The sequence below is a fragment of the Sciurus vulgaris genome (assembly GCF_902686455.1).
Source record: "Sciurus vulgaris genome assembly, chromosome: X".
NCBI classification, from domain to species: Eukaryota; Metazoa; Chordata; class Mammalia; order Rodentia; family Sciuridae; genus Sciurus; species Sciurus vulgaris.
Window position 1 is genome coordinate 96,650,830 of NC_136471.1, and position 17,321 is coordinate 96,668,150.

The window sequence follows — 17,321 nt, forward strand, 5'->3', positions numbered from 1 at the left end:
AATTCAATTAGAACATCAATGCTTAACCTGCCAGAACCACAAAATGAAAATGCCCTTCATGGACAACTCTGTCTTTTATTACTCTCATTAACATCTCTCAGTGGGCAATTTCTTAAAGCACAGCTAGTCTGAACATTTGTGTGACATTTTTTCAGAGGAAAATTCAAAACACTTATTTCCTGTATGACACTAAGGGAAATACTGCCTGGTTCATGTCAATAAAGCAGAGAGACTGATCAATGTTGATTCATATTTATATAAATTTGAAACTACACATAACTGACCACGAACTAATGTGTCCCTCAAATGTATACAACAGCTATAAGTACAAAACGTGGTAAATATATTTAATCAAAGGAAACTGCCTATAATTATACAGTCTTAAGGCAAGTTAATCAACCATTTGAAGCAGAGAAAATCCAGCAAAGAATATCATGCTTAAAACTCTTATTTTTTTTTTTTTGGTACCAGGAATTGAATTCAGGGGTGCTTTACCACTGAGCCACATTACCAGCACACACACACACACACACACACACACACACATATATATTTTAGAGACAGGGTCTTGCTAAGTTGCTTATGGCCTTGCTAAGTTGCTGAGGCTGGTTTTGAACTCTTGATCCTCCTGCCTCAGCCTCCTGAGCTGCTGGGATTACAGGCATGGACCACCATGTCTGGCTTTAAAACCTTTTCTTATATGATAACAAAGATACCCAGGACTGTCAAGACCTTGTACCCACATTAATTTTTCCAATGAAAATTATAAAAACCATGTAAATATTTTTCATGGGACTATCTTTCAACCGTTTAAAACAGCTCTCATATTTCTTATAAACAGGCTGGAAGAAGAAAAAAGAAAATAAATAGAAAATTAAAAAAAGAAAAAGAAAAAAACAAAAAAGGTTGCACCCATCTATAGTCTCAGCTCTCAGGATTGAGGCAGGAGGATCAGAAGTTTGAAGCCAGCCAAGTCAACTGAGTGAGACCCTGTCTCAAAACAAAAAAAGGTTGGGTATGTACTTTAACAGTATAACACTTATTTAACATGTGCAAGTCCCTGGGTTTAATCACAGTACCAATAAAATAAAATAAAATAAAATAGAAGAAAGAAAAAAAAGAATAAACAACATTTTTTATGGCTTTGGGCTGACACCAACTGGAACACCAATAATTGTAAAGCAATGTACTTTGGGGTTACTTAGGTAAGTTGAATTACTTCTCTTACCTCATATCAAACAGAGGTGTTTGCATCCTAGTAATGGAGGAAGGGGAACAATTAAGTCTGACTTGGAGATCTGGGCAATTTTCACATAAGAGATGACATTTGAGGTTTGTTCTGGAAGGTGTTCTCCCTTCTTTAAATGTCCCTTTTTGTGCAACATGTGTGCATTTGCAGCTTAGTGCTTTTATCTACTGTAGATCTGGAAACTAAATAATCAAGCTTGTTATAAGTACAGGTAAAATGATGTATATAAGCTCTACTTGAAGGTATGTAGTATTCTCTGCTAAATTAAAATATAAGATCTTATACTTTATTGCTTTGGAAGTCTTAGATAAAAATTAATGGGACTCCAGGCCTATAGATGGTATGCCTATAGTTGATCCTTTAAGAGAGGATAACGTGTTTTACAGACTGGACTAATATTAAGTAAAAATATCTTGGCTTTTGAGAAAGCATGGAAAACATTTTAACATGTTCAAATTGGTTCTATTTCAATATGCTTTTTCTAGGGAATTTTTAAAAATATCCTTAGAAGTATGGGCCTTTTAGAGAATCAGATGAAAATTATTAACTCAGAAATAAAATTCACATAAGAACATAGTCTTAAAATTATATATAATTTTCAGAAGGCATTCAGAATTTTCAGAGTTTTAAGCATGATATTCTTTGCTGGGTTTTCTCTGCCTCTGAACCACATATGTGGGATTCACATACTCCCAGCAAACTCTTCCCTCTAGGATAAATCACGGTGAGGCAGGTATAGAAATCTCATGGTGCACTAACTATCAAAGAAAGTATGTACCTATTAATGCAGTCAGTTAAACCCCAACATAAAAGATAATTTATATTGTACTTCAATGACTAACTCCCAGTAAAAATGTAAGAGATGAGACTTTGTATCATCTCAGACCTGTAAGAAAGATGGAAAAAAGCAACTTCCATTTTTACAAGAAGAAAATGGCAAGATGGGCATTAAATTAGCATCTTTTCACAAATCTGCCAGAGAAATAAGCCACAAGACAAATGGTCAACACAACAAGAGACAGGTTTCTGCAGGGAAACACAGGACAGAGCATTTGCTTATCTGGGGAAGCCAAAGCAGGAACATTCTAGAAATTATGATGAATCACTGGAGGCCTAGTGGGAATTATTATGAGAATACGAAGCTCCTGGGGACTATATTCATAGGGAGTTCCCATCCTCTTGCAAGCTTTGTCTCTAGGAACACAATGAGGTCCACACAGGGAAGATGGGGTAGAGGAGGAACTGGAGAAAGCTACCTGAGTGGTGCAATCCAGGTCCCTGGTGCTCAGTACCCTGGCTCTCTTAGTGAACAAAAGGTTTCATCTCTAGGGAAAGGATACCAAGTGAGGGCAATGCTGTAATTTCACTTTTGCTGGGGAAAGAGAAAAACAGTCAGTCTCAGCCTCTGTTACCTAATGGGAAAAAGGCCCTCCCTGGGGAGAACCTCAAGGACAAAGAATAGAGAGTACCAGAGGGTACTTAATAGGGGAAGGTGCAAAATTCTGTACTGGTGAAGACCACCTCCCCCCACAAATCCAGACACAGGGCCACTATGCAATCCAAAGCCTGAGACATAATCAGAAAGTCAGAGAATGCTGCCCCTCCCCCAAATCCTACTACCATACTAAAGCCTCCAGTGATAGTAACAGTGCTAAAAGCTGGGAGTGCTGCCAGAGACTGGATCTATCTGAGGAAAAAAACACCAAAAGATTCTAGAATAGAGACTGGCAGTTCCTTAAATGGTTAAACAGAGTTACTATACGATCCAACAATTCCACTCTTGGGTATATACCCAAGACAACTGAAAACATAGCTCCACATAAAAACTTCTATGTGAATGGTCACAGAAGAATTATTCATAATAGCTAAAAAGTGGAAATAACCCAAACACCCATCAATTGATGAGTGGATAAACAAAATACCATGTAATATCTTTTGGTCATGAAAAGAAATGAAGTACTGACACATGCTACAACATAGATGAACCTGGAAAATATGCTAAATGAAAGAAGCCAAACAAGAAAGACCACATATTGTAGGATTCCATCTATAGGAAATGTCCAGAATAGGCAAATCCACAGATGCAGTGAAGTACATCTGTGGCTGCCAGTGGCAAGATATTAGGGAGTAACTACTAATGGGTTATGGGGTTTCCTTCTAAGGTGATAAAAACATACTAAATTAATATTGTAGTAATGGTTATACAATTGCAAATATACTAAAATCCACTGAACTATATACTTTAAATATGTGAATTACATACTATGAGAATTATGTTTCTAAAAAGATATTAAAAATTTTAAAGGGTGATTGTGGTATTGATGAACACCAACTGAGAGGCCTTGATATCCACTCTCACCCCAGCAAGAGTTAGGTGCCTCCTCCACCTCCTCCTCAAAGTGGTATTAGCAGAGACTGGGTAGGGACCCTGGGCTATCACCACCACACATCAGTAATGTGGTACCCCTGACCATCATCACACACCCCACTATCAGTAGAGGCAACCATGTAAGCACTTCCATCCTAACCAAGTAATAACGAGATCCTCCATTTCCTAGAATATAACAGACAAGGCAGAGGACCCAGGAATTCCACAACAGGTACTAACAGTCAACACCTCTTCTTCCCCACTGGCCTGGTTACAGCAGAGGCTTTCTAAAACAGAAGATTTAAATAAAGGACTCATTGTTTCACAACATAATACCAAAAAAGTTCAGGGTACAACAGAATATCACTCATCAAACTAACAACTGGGAATGAGAAAATACAATAGGTACAAACATCAAGATAAAACAGATGTTAGAATTATGTGACAAGGATTTTTAAAGCATCTATGACAATAATGTTTTAGTGAGAAATTATATTTCTGAAACAACAACATAAACCTTCAGCAAAGAAATAGAGGATATAAAGAATAAATGAAAATTTCAGAATGGAATAATACAATAACTGAAACAAACTCTTGGGATAGGCTCAATCAGAGAATGGAATTAACCAAAGAACCAGTGAACAAGAGAAATTACTCAATCTGATCAACAGAAAGAATATACAGTAGAAAAATGAAAGGAGTCTGAAGGACCTATGGGAAAATTAAAAAAATCTGACATTCATGCAAAAGGAAAGGAGAAATTCCCAAAAGGAAAGGAGAAATAAGGTGGAGTTGAAAAATACTCAAAGAAATAATGACTAAAAGTTACTCAAACATGCAGAAGATATAAATCTATAGATTCAAGAAGCTGCCCAGGGGTTGGGGATATAGCTCAGTTGGTAGAGTGCTTACCTTGCAAGCACAAGGCCCTGGGTTCAATCCCCAGCACCGAAAAAAAAAAAAAGCTGCCCAAACTTCAAACAGTATACATGAAAAGAAGTCTGTGCTCAGAGACATCATAATCTAAGTTTTGAAAACAAAAGACAAAACTCTTAAAAGCAACAGAAAAATAAATGACTAACTGCCTAGAGTGAAACAACTATTTGAACAAGATCAAATTTTCCATCTGAAACCATGGAGGCCAGATGGAAGGAGCAGAATACTTTTCAAGGGTTGAAAGAAAAAGTACTGTCAAACCATGATTCTTTAACGAGCAAAAATATTCAGGAAAGAAGATAAAATCAGGACATCCTCAGATGAAGGAAAACAAAGAGAATTTAACACTAGTAGACCTACCCTAAATGAATGATCAAAGTTCTTTAAACAGAAAGGATATGAACAAAAAAGGAAAATTGAAACATCAGGAATAAAGAAAGAGTACAGATACAGGTGAATACAACAGACTACCCTCTTGAGTTTTCTAAAGTTTGATGATTTAAAAAAAACATAACTTTGTCTAATGTGGTTCTCAATATAAGAGAAAACAAAACACTTAAGACAATTTCATATTATAAAGGTGGGGGGCAGACAAATAGACATAAATGGTAAGATTTCCATACTTCACTCAAAATGGTAAAATGTAGAAAACAATAGACTGATGTTATATCTAAAAGATTACACTGAAAGCAATCACTGACATTTATACAGAGATATACACTCAAAATTGCTATAGATAAATCAACATGGGATTCAAAAAATTATTCAAATCACCCATAGGAAGAGAGAAAATAAAACAGAGGGGCAATAGCAATCAACAGAGAGCAAACAGAGAACAAACAGTAAAATGACATATTTAAGCCAAATTATACTGAAAGTTATATTAAATATATATGGTTTAAACACAACAATTAGAAGACAGAGATAAAGAGTTAATTTAAAAAACAATCCAACTCTGAGAAACTCACTTCAAATATCATCATTATATAGCTCGAAAGTAGAAGAATGGAAAAATATACCATACAACCATGAATCGGAAGAAATCCAGAAACCATATTAGTATTAAATAGTGTAGACTTTGGAGCAAACAGAATTACTAAAGACAAAGAAGGACATTATATTATAAAAGGGTCAATTTACGTATGTATCTAAGAATAGAGCTTCAAATTACATAAAGCAAAACTGATAGAACTGAGGAGAAATAGATAAATCCACAAAGCTGAGACTTCTATAGTGCTCGCTGAATAATTAATAAAACAACTAGGTAGAATATCAGTAAGGATATAGAAGAACATAATCAATCAATAGGACCCAGGAACAGCAGAATATACTTTCCTTCTGGGTGTGCATAGAACATTCACCAAGATAAACAATATTTTGTGCTATAAAACAAACCTTGACACATGTAAAAGAAGTGATATCCTAGAGTCTATTCTTTGACAATAATAAACTAAAATTAGAAATCAATAACAGAAAGATAGCAGGAAAGTCTCCAAACACTTGGGAATGAAACAACTTATTTCTAAATAATCCATGGGTCAAAGAAGTTTTGAGGGAAATAAAAATATACACTTAAAAATGAAAATGAGGGCTGGGGAGATAGCTCAGTCAGTAGAATGCTTGCCTTGCAAGCACAAGGCCCTGGGTTCAATCCCCAGCACTGCAAAAAAAAAAAAAAAAAAAAAAAAAAAAAAAAAGAAAAGAAAAGAAAAAAAATGAAAATGAAAATAAACATCAAAATTAGTGGAATGCAGATAAAATGGTGTTTAAGGGATATCTGCTAGAACTAAAATTCTCATATCAGAGAAGCAGAAAAATTTCAAATTAGTAATATAAGCAGGGCAAGGTGGTGCACACCTGTAAACCCAGCTACTTGGAAGTCTGAGGCAGGAGAGGCCAGTCTCAGCAAGACCCTGTTTTGAAATAAATAAAAAGGGCTGGGATGTAGCTCAGTGGTAAAATGTCCCTGGGTTCAATTTGCAATATTAAAACAACAGCAAAAAACAAACCACAAAAACACTCCCCCCAAAACAAAACTCAAAGCAAAACCTAAGCACCCACCTCAAGAATCTAGAAAAAGAGCAAAATAAACCTACATCACGAGAAGAAAATAACAAAAATAAGAACAGAAATCATGGCTGGAGATGTAGCTCAGGGATAGTGCACTTACGTAGCAAGTGCAAGGCCCTGAGTTCAATCCCCGGTACCATTATAAAAACAAACAAAAAACTAAAACAAAAAGTTTGGAAAAGTCAAATAATAATTTTTCTAAAAAAACTCATTGGCTCTTTTTAGGATTCATTTTGATATCATTATAATTAAATATAATTATAAAATTAAATATAATTATAAAACCATGGAATGTAATTTGCTAATTCAGTTCCCAGTACTTCCCCTTTCCCTTCTTTCCTCCTTCCTGCAGTCCCTTCCCTCTACTGATCTTTCTGCTATTTACTTATTTTTTTTTTTAAATTAGTGTCTTGTGGACACTAATTGTGGGTATCTTGTGGATGTGGTGAGATTCACTGTGGTATATTTATATATATGCATAGGAAAGTTAGGTCAGATTCATTCCACTCTCTTTCCCTACTCATCCCTCCTCCCTTCCCTTCATTCCCCTTTGTCTATTCCACTGATCTTTCTTCTATTCTTTTTTTATGCCCCCCCCACCTTATTTTGGATTAGCTTTCAACATATCAGAGAAAACATTTGAACTTTGACTTTTGGGAACTGGCTTAAATAAATGTTATTTTAAAAAAGAATGAAAATTAATGGAATGGAAAAGAAAAATTATAGCAATGGTTTCACTGATTATAGAACAATTTTAGCAACACAATAAAGTATGTAGTATTGGGTTATACCCTGAAGTATAAAGTAAATATATGTGAGCCCATATTGATATAAATAAAAAAATTAAATAACTTTTTAAAACCAGGGAAAAGACATAAATCTTCTTTATAGACTATTATCAAATAATAGATGCTAACTCACTCTTCCCTTCAGGAAGTAAAGCTTAATTCTTGCCCAACATCATTGCTGGGTCTATGCAGGTCACATTTAGTGACTTGCTTTCAAAGAACAGAACAGGGAAAGGGAAAAACAGGAACTTTACAACAGAGAAATCTCATAAATATTACCATAAATGAGAAGCCCTTGATATAATACAATGAGAAGGGCACTTGATCGCTATTGTATTCTTCTCCCAAACCTTAATTATAGTCTTATCATAAAACAAACATCAGACAAAGCCAGACTGGGGAAAATTCTACAGGATACTCAAGAGTACTGTTCAAGACTGTCCAGGTAATGTAAAACAAGGAAAAACTCAAACTCACAGTCCAGATAAGACTGAGAAGACATGATAACTTAATGTTGTAACCTGGACTGAATACTGGAATATGAATGGAAAAAACTGATAAAAATCCCCAAAAGTTTAGAGTTTAGTTAATATTCATGTATCATATTGGCTTTTTTAGTTTTTTTGTGGGTGATTTTTTTAAAATTAGTGCTTCATGATTATACAAAGAAGTTGGGTTCATTTCAACAAACTGGCTTTTTTAGTTTTGACAAATGTACTGCAGCATTGGAGGAAGTTAGTTAACATTCAGGGGAAAGGAAATCGATTGTGGGCTATACAGGAACTCTCAATTCTATCTCTGCAACTTTTCTGTAAATTTAAAATTATACCCAAATAGGAAGATTATTAGATTATTATATGGCTAAATCTACATGACCACTAGTGTTTAGATGATAAAAGGATGATTTTCAAAAATAATGAATAAAAACGAATAAGTTACTAATTCTTAATGACCCTAAGTATTCCAGAAAAGTGGAAATTGATATAAAAAAAGAATGATAATACCAGAAAAGTGCACTATGTTTGGTTTTTTAAAGTTTGATATGTTTTCTTTTATTAGGATTCGTATGGTTTGTAGTTGGAAGGCTAGACTAAGGTAGCCCCTGAAGAATTCATCCAGGCCATAACAAAATAAATGCAATCTAGTTTTATATTGGCTCTGTTTGCACATGAAAGAAGTTATTTCCATTTCTTAAGTGAGCCTTAAAACAATTGTTTGAAACAAACAGTGACAGTAAGTAGAAGCTTGAAGGTCAGATATAGACAGAAAAGTGATAAACTTTGCTATTAGAAACGTGGCACAGATGGGCATGGGGGTACATTATATAATCCTAGTCACATGGGAGGGTTGAGGCAGGGGAATTTCAAATTCGAAGGTAGCATGAGGAATTTAGGGAGATCTGTTTTAAAATAAAAAATAAAAAGGGTTGGGGATGTAGCTCAGTGGTAGAGCACTTGCCAAGCTTGCATAAGCCCCTGGGTTGAATCTCTAGTACTAACCATCCTCCCCAAAAAGAAGAAAAACTGAAAAGAAATGTCACATAAACGGATACTCTGACAAAAGCAACAAAAGGTGATACTGTTTTTGTTTTAAGACCCAAACAGGAGAAAGAATTCACAGTAGTTCCAACTACTCCTCAATGGCTGCCCTCAGCCTCACCTGTAGGCAGTGTATGCTTGTCGTCGGGCGCGGTGGCGCACGCCTGTAATCCCGGCGACTCGGGAGTCTGAGGCAGGAGGATTTCAAGTTCGAGGCCAGCATAGGCAACTTAGCAAGATCCTGTCTCAAAATAAAAAATAAAAAAGGGCTGGGGATGTAGCTCAGTGGTAGAGCACCCCTAGGGTTTAATCCCCAGTACTGAAAAAAATAAAAATAAAGGAGGCAACAAGTGCTTGTCACCTCTGCCACTTCCCATTTACTTCCCCTTCTCTTTTTCTACCCAGATTCCTTCCACATCCTCCTTCCTGTCTGGGTTCCCAGACATTGTTAAATTCTAGGCAACTGTTCTATTTTCAAATTCTGCTCCCACTTAATTATGAAAAATTTTATTATAGCTATTTATGAGATAATATTGTTGCTGTCTCATATTTCTTAACTGACAAAGTTTCAATAATTGTTGTATCCTGCATAATGTATCCAATGCATACTGGCTAATAGGACAGGATGCAGGGTAAATCAAAACTTAAATTTCAGCTCTCATTTCTTCTTTCTTTTTTTTTTTTCTGTGGTACTGGACATTGAACCCAGGGGTGCTTTACCACTGAGCTATATGCCCTGACCATTTTATTTTATTTTTCTTTTCCTTCCTTCCTTTATTCTTTTTTTTTTTGTGGTACTGGGGATTGAACTGAGGACTTTATGCATGCTAGGCAAGCACTACCACTGAGCTACATTCCCAGTCTGATTCTTTTTATTTTTTATTTTGAGACAGGGTCTTGCTAAATTGCCAAGGTTAGCCTTTAACTTGTTATCATCCCGCCTCAGACTCTAGAGTATCTGGGATTACAGGTGTGCACCACCATGCCCAGCTCTGCTCTTATTCAGATGATCCAGGACAAGTAACTTCTCTGAGCCTCAGATTCATTACCTGCAAATAGAATACCTACTTTATAATACAATTAAGGGAATGAAATAAAAGTATATGATTTCCCCAATGTACCTCATCATGAAAATCACCTGAATCAATTTTAAATAGTAGATCCCAGGTACCTTCCTTGTAAATATTAATTCACTAGTGCCACAGGGTAGAACTGGTCTGGAATCAGTATTTTGAACAAACACCCAAGAAGAGTCTGTTAATTTCTCAAGTTTGGGTATAATCTAATAATAGTAGATAATCTAATCTAATTGTTATTAAGTCATCTACTGTAAAGCTCTTGGTACAAAAACATCAATAAATAGTAGCTACGGGAGGTAGGTTTGATAATACCCATGTAATGTTGACAACACAAATAATTTCAGAGGGATGAAATAAGCCAGCAAAACAGAACATGGAATCAAGTTCTTCTAATGCCAAGGTTAGTTTTGTATCACCAGGTTTTCCCTTTTATAACACAATGTGAAATGCAAATGAAAAAATCGCTTCCAACAGCTCAGATTCCCTAATTTTTCCAGGAAAAGACTGTTATTCCCACTGATCTGGAGGCCATAGGACTCAAGATCCGAAGTCCTTGAACTGTTTTATGTCCTACAGGGAAAAGGTAACAAAGTTTTAAATCACTGCTCCATAGTCAAAGTCTCCTCTGGATAGATGGGAAGTTTCTTCCACTTCCTGTTTATGTGCATTATATTTCCTGAGATTTTTCTGTACAACACAAACACATCAAAATGCACTAATATTCTATTGTGCCTAGACAGATCTCTAGCAAAATAAGGAAATGAAAAGCAACCTTTGAGAAAGGCAAAATATTTTCTGGTGAATGCACTGGAAAAGTACTCCTCAGCCAGATACTACTTTTCCATGACTGTGGGTGGAACCTGTGACTTGCTTCTAATCAATAAAATATGGCAAATGTGATAGATGTCACTTATAATTATATTACGTTATATAAGACTCCATCTTAGCAGACTTGAGGGAAACTCTCTCTTGCTGGCTCTGAAAAAGTAAACTGTCTTACTGTAAGACTTCCTATAGAGAAGGCCACATGGCAAGAAACTATAAGTGGCCTTTAGGAACTGAGTGGTGTTTCATCAAAAGCCAGCAGGAAAATAAAGATCTAAATCATCTATCTCTAAGGAGGAATTCTGCCAATAATCTGAATGAGCTTGAAAGTGAATTCTTCCTTAGTTCAGTCTCCAGATGAGAACACAGCCCAGTCAGCACAGGGATTGCAGCCTTGAAAAATCCTGAACACAGAATGTAGTCATACTGTGCCTAGATTCCTGACCTGTAGTAAGTGAGATAATAAATATGTGCTGCTTCTTAAGCTACTAATTTTGTGATCATGTATAATGCAACAACAGAATAACTAACACATTCTCTTTTCCTTTATAGCCAAGAAGTTCACTCATAGAAATGAAGATACACAGGGTCAGCTTCTCATCTTTTCATTATCACAGAGGAAAGTCTGTACGATCCACTAGACCATTACCAAGTCCAAGTGTAATTCTGGCACTCTGCTGTCCTTGGGGCTGAAGAGGATCAGCCTTACAAGGAGTGACCCATTTTTTTCTGGTCCGGCAGTGCTCCAAAGGTCACAGCTCGGAATCCAGACCTCTTGGTTCTTCCCTTCTCTACCCACAACCTCCTAACCTATCCTTTCCTATACCAACTCTCACTTGCTAATCTAGCTCTTTTCAATCATAGGTTGGGAGATCCTTCCCAGTTCCTCAACTCTGGGTCTCTGTGACTTTCTGGCTAGGAGAGGAATATTCTAAAGACAGGCATTTGTCATTACCAAAATGAAAGCAGTGTAAAGATTATTTTTCTCTTAGGAAAGAAAATGGAATCTTTCTTGGAAATTAAACTCATTGGAAGACAGCTTTATCCGTTGGCATATGCTTTACTTTACACATCTTCAGATTCTGGATATTGTTGGTATAGAGACAGGATGTAGCTATCTGGTTTTTTTTTTTTTTTTAAGTATAAAAATGAAATATCTTATCTCACCTCAGCAGGTTTCTTGTGTTCTTTTGGATTTTTTGACTTGCTCCTATACATTGGGCCAGAAGTAAAGGAAGTGGAAGGACCTGAAAAAGATAATTAGAAAAAAATCCTAAGATAAATTACCCACTAATGTAACTAAATGGCATAAAACTAAATGTCATCCAAGAGAATTATGAAAGATATGATAGAGAAGACCACAGAGATCTCATACTACTGCAGAAAATAACTGCACCCAAGAGAGTCTCACAATGGAGTTTAATGACATTTATAGGTGACCTTCCGGAGTGCAAAAACTTTCAATAATGTGAAGGCTGGGAAGATTCAATTTGGTGTAATCACACCTCATCGTATTTTCGAATTGCCTAGAGAAAATGTATCTGAAAAAACTAAAAATATGGAGCAAGTACTCTGTGTATCCTTAAGCACTTCCCCAAAGACTGTTACTAGGGCCTTTACAAACAAAGACCCACAATAAAACATTTAGTACCCTAGCTACAATTAGAATCAGGGCCTACAATTTATGCTCTTGTACTTTTTTTCTTTTCTAAAGAAGCTCCATTAAAGCATTATTAGAATTGGTGTTTGCTTTTTAGGTAAAAGAAAAGTAAAAAAAAATGTTATATACCACACAAAACCAACTCTTCAACCTAATTTATCTATCTCTAATGAAATTTAAATGAGTAAGAAAAATGGACTCTGAACCTTCCCTCCCAGAAACATTTTTTTAACTATGGGAAGGAGCATGGAATGGCTTATTCTCAAGTCAAAGAAGAAATCTTCAAGGGGCATAGATATTGTGGTTACCAGTTGGCAGCCAGTTCTACTCACACTCATCTGAACTGTCACTGCTGCTGAGAGTCTTATGGCGCTTCATCCTGAAGCATCCTGGGAAAGAGAACAACACTGAATGAAGCAGTCAACACATACTCATTCCAGAGATTAGTCAACACTATCCCACAGATTCTAGAAGTAGCAGCAGGAAAATCACACCAAGCAAATGATTTCTGTTAGGAATATTCTCAAATGGCCTAGAGTAATGGGAAAGAATACTACAAAATCCTATAATACAAAGTGTGTAGACAAATGGGTGAGGCCACACATTAGCCTTAGGAGGAAGCCCAAGTCACAGAGGATGGTAGTACAGTGCTGGATAGAGCCTCAGATGTGTCCATTGTCCACCAAACCAAAGAGGGGCAGCTAAGGTATCTCTAGGAAGAGATCCCAACAAGGGAAGAGCAGAAAAGGAGAAAGCAAACATGAAGGCAGAGCTGTCAAGGGTTGAGGCTGAAAGGCATGAGACATGAATGGCTGAAGAATGAATAAGTGTGACCACTCTGCTTTTCTGCCTCTACTTTCTCCTTGTTTCTCATTTTCCCTGTCCTCATCTCCCAAACAAGTAGCCTAATCTAAAATTATAACTATACATGGAATGTTATACAAAGTTCCTATATTGTGAAGAATGAATATTTTGAACTTAAACTTGTAACAGTTCAAGTGTCCTTCCCTGAATGTGGCTAGTAAGAGGTTTAAACAGGAGGTCTCACCCTTCCAGAAAAACACTGGTACTAGACTATAAGAAAAAAGAAAATATAAACACTTCAAGTCACAAAGTGTTGAAAATATAAACTAAAAAAGACAGTGACAGTCATTGACTAATGTTCTTTTACATGCTACAAAATGCTAACTAGGGGCTATCATTATTCTACAGGGAATAATGGTCAGCTAGTAACTTGGAGCCACTCATATAATCTACTGAGGAGATAGCAATCCCAGTACATGACCACTGTGAGCAATTATGAATAGAGCAACAAGATGGTATGTTAAAACGCTTAGAGTTCTACTTCTGGCATGACAAGTGTAAAATAAGGAGCTCTGTAGACTCACACCTCAATGAAACTGGTGAAAATTCTTTCAATTAAAAAAAAAACAATAACCAATTAGTCTCTGGAAGTGATCCTAAAGGAATACAGCAAATGTAGAAGCATTTATTCAAAAAATCTACTAAAAACTGTAAATAAAATGGGAATCTGTGGTAAATGAACCTAGACCCACAACCTCTCTCTTTCCTTCCAGCACAGATCTTGTGAGATTGGTGCAGCTTATAGGGCTCACTCTCCCTTAGCTTTCTTGCTGGGAGAAGGATGTCACCATTTCTCATTCTGATTTTAGCTAGCTGCTGCTGAACCTAAGTTCCAGGTGAGTGTGGCTGAGAGGCAGGGGCTCTTTCTTTCTCATAATTTCCACTCATGGGATGGAGGCTGTTTTTGGTATGGTGCCACCAAAAATGCTGAGACCTTGATCACTCTGGCCCTAGCTTGTGGGGCTGGAGTTCTGCCCTACGTAAGGCAAACCTAGAAGACCTGAGGCTACCATGCCACTCAGAGGGAAGCACAACATTGTCCCCATCCCATGTTATCTGAGCTCAGAGATATTTCCTAGGGAGAGGCAGGTCATACAATAGAGGGCTACAATTCTATCATGAATGGAACTAACTTCATGGGCAGCTGAGTATAGAAAAGCTCAAGCTGAGGCTGACTACTACACCTCAGATAACCAGGCAGAGATAGCAGGGAAAAGCTACTTGGGATCAGAAGAAATATCCCTCTCTTTGTGGTGCTGGGATTGAATCTCTGAGCTTTACACATGCTTGACAAGTATTCTTAACACTGAACTATGCCTCAGAAGAAATCTCAAACACGGATCTTGGCAACTATTCCTTTAAAGGAAGCCTATTTTGATTGCATAAATTTATGTGGCAATTAATAACCCCAGGACATTATTAAAAACAATAGAACAATCAGGAGCAATTAGTGGAAATTAAAAGCTGGGTGTGGTCAGAGAAAAAGACAACTGAAGGGAGTACTACTGAAACCACTGTCATCCCTGGTGACTGTGGGAATATCTGAGGTTGTGCTCCTGAGGAGTAACATCACAGGCTTCACACTGCAGGGCAGGGGTGTGAGTTGAATAAATAAATAGATTTCAATACAAGAATTTAGCCAGTCGCTACAGAAGGAAACAAGCAAATAACAATAAAGAGCCATGTGTGTGTGGGTCAGTGCCAAGAGTTACTACATTATCTAAAACATTCAGTTTCCAACAACAACAACAAAAAAAGATGAAACATTCTAAGAAGCAGAAGAGATGACCCAAACACTAGGAAAAAAAAAAAAAAAAAAAAAGCAACAGAAACTGACTGTAAGAGCAACCATGTTGGAAATAAATTCCAACGAACTTCAGAGTTCAAATTAGTCATGTAAATGTACTCAAAGAACTAAAGAAAACCACGATTAAAGAAGTAAAGGAAGCTAAGCACGGCAGTACATGCCTGTAATTCCAGTTACTCAGGAGTCTGAGGCAGGAGGATCAAAAATTTGAGGCCAGTCTGGAACAAAGTAAAATGGGCTGGGGATGCAGCTCAGTTTGCCTAGCAAGATCCTAGGTTGAATTCTCATTACTGCAGAAAAGCACCCCTCCCCATTTACTTATTTAAGTAAAGGAAGGCACAATGGTAATGCTTTGGTCAAACCGAGAATATTGAGAATTATAAAAAAGAATCCAACAGAAATGCTAGTTTTGAGAATTATAATCAGTGGAAAACCACTAAAGGGCCTCAAGAGTAGTCTTAAACTGAGAGAAGAGTTAGTGAACTTGAAATAGTTTATCAATAGAGATTATGCAAACTCAAGAATAAAGAGAAAAGGGGTGGAGAAAAATGAATAGAGTCAAAGAGAAATGTGGGACACCATTAAACACACAGTATATATACTGTAAGTACCAGGAGGAGAGGAGAAAAAAAAGCTGAAAAACTACATTTAAAAACTTCTCAATGAAAAATATTAATTTACATATACAGGCCACTGAACAAACTGCAAGTAGAATAACAGAGATTTACAAACACATACATCACAATAAAATTTGCTGAAAGTCAAACACAAGGAAAAAATTTTGGAAAGCAATAAAGGAAAAAAACAACTATTTTCCACTTCAAAAAGAACCCCAATAAGATTAACAGCTGACTTCTCATCAGAAGCCAGGTTGCACATTTCTGTGAATATGTTAAAAATTACTGAATTATGTATTTTTAAGTCAGTGAATTGTGTGGTACGTGAACAATGCTATTACAACAATAAAATAATTCTTCTCAAAAAGTAATGCATAATTTTTATTTTTTGTGGTACTGGGTATTGAGCCCAGGGTGCTCTACCACTGAGCTACATCCCCAACCCTTTTTAAAAATTGTTATTTTGATATAGGCTTCACTAAGTTGTCAAGGCTGGCTTTGAACTTGTGATCCTCCTGTCTCAGCCTCCCGAGTAGCTGGGATTATAGATGCGTGTCATCATGGTGGGCTAGTGATGTACAATTTAAAGTCACAATGAGCTGGGTACAGTGGTGCACACCTGCAATCCCAGTGGCTCAGGAGGCTGATGCAGGAGTATTGCAAGTCCAAAGCCAACCTCGGCAATTTAGTGAGGCCCTGTCTTAAAATAAAATATTTTTTAAAAAGGCTGGGAATGTGGCTCAGTTGTTAAGTGTCCCTGGGTTCAATCCCTGGTAACAATTTTTTTAAAAGTCACAATCAATATAGAATTTTTTTTTCCCCTGTGGTGCTGGGGATTGAACCCAGGGCCTTGTGCTTGTGAGGCAGGCACTCTACCAACTGAGCTATCTCCCCAGCCCTAGAAATTTAAACAGAAATAAAAGTAATATATTTTCTATTTCCTACTGAATGCATACATCTACTTATAGTAGTATTTCATTCATCTGATATTATAAGGGATGTACTACATATGTAAACTTTCCAGATAAATGTCATGTCCAAACTTTTAAAATCCTAACTATTATTAAAAGGAACTTTTCTTACCAGGAGGTGGGAGGAGAGGAAAAATGAGGTAAGTGCTTGGGATTGATACTGGCCAAAATATATTGTTATACTATGTGCATGCATGAATATGTAAGCACAAATCCCACCACTATGTAAAACTATAATGTGCCAATAAAAATGTGGGAACAAGGAGCTTTTCTTTTCCTTTTTCTTTCAGTACTAGAGATTGAACTCAGGTGTACTCTACCACTGAGGTATACCACCAGCCCTTTTTAATTTTTGTTCTGAGGCAGGATCTTGCTGTGTAGCAGAGGCTGGCCTCGAACTTGTGATACTCTTGACTCAGCCTCCTAAGTCACTGTGATTATAGGTGTCTGCAACCATGCCCCACTAAAGGGAGCTTTTCAAAAATATCTATTTAAGCTGGGCATTGTGGCGAATGCTTGTAATCCCAGCTACTTAGGAGGTTCAGCCAG

At 36.7% G+C, this 17,321-nt stretch overlaps 1 protein-coding gene across 13 annotated transcripts in view; it reads right to left on the bottom strand.

Moving 5' to 3' along the window:
- Positions 1-17,321, bottom strand: part of JADE3 (jade family PHD finger 3) — a 136,783-nt gene that overhangs the window by 54,171 nt on the left and 65,291 nt on the right. For 10 of the 13 annotated variants that reach the window (XM_079123507.1, XM_079123502.1, XM_079123505.1 and 7 more), the window contains 3 exons: positions 12,846-12,902; positions 12,021-12,100; positions 9,071-9,190 (listed from right to left, as the gene is read on the bottom strand). The exons of 1 other annotated variant lie outside the window; for it this stretch is intronic. In XM_079123507.1, coding sequence (XP_078979633.1) covers positions 9,071-9,190; positions 12,021-12,100; positions 12,846-12,891 — 246 coding nt within the window. In that variant the 5' untranslated portion in view covers positions 12,892-12,902. The remainder of the gene's footprint in view (positions 1-9,070; positions 9,191-12,020; positions 12,101-12,845; positions 12,903-17,321) is intronic. 2 more of the 13 variants (XM_079123499.1, XM_079123497.1) reach the window with 1 other exon arrangement.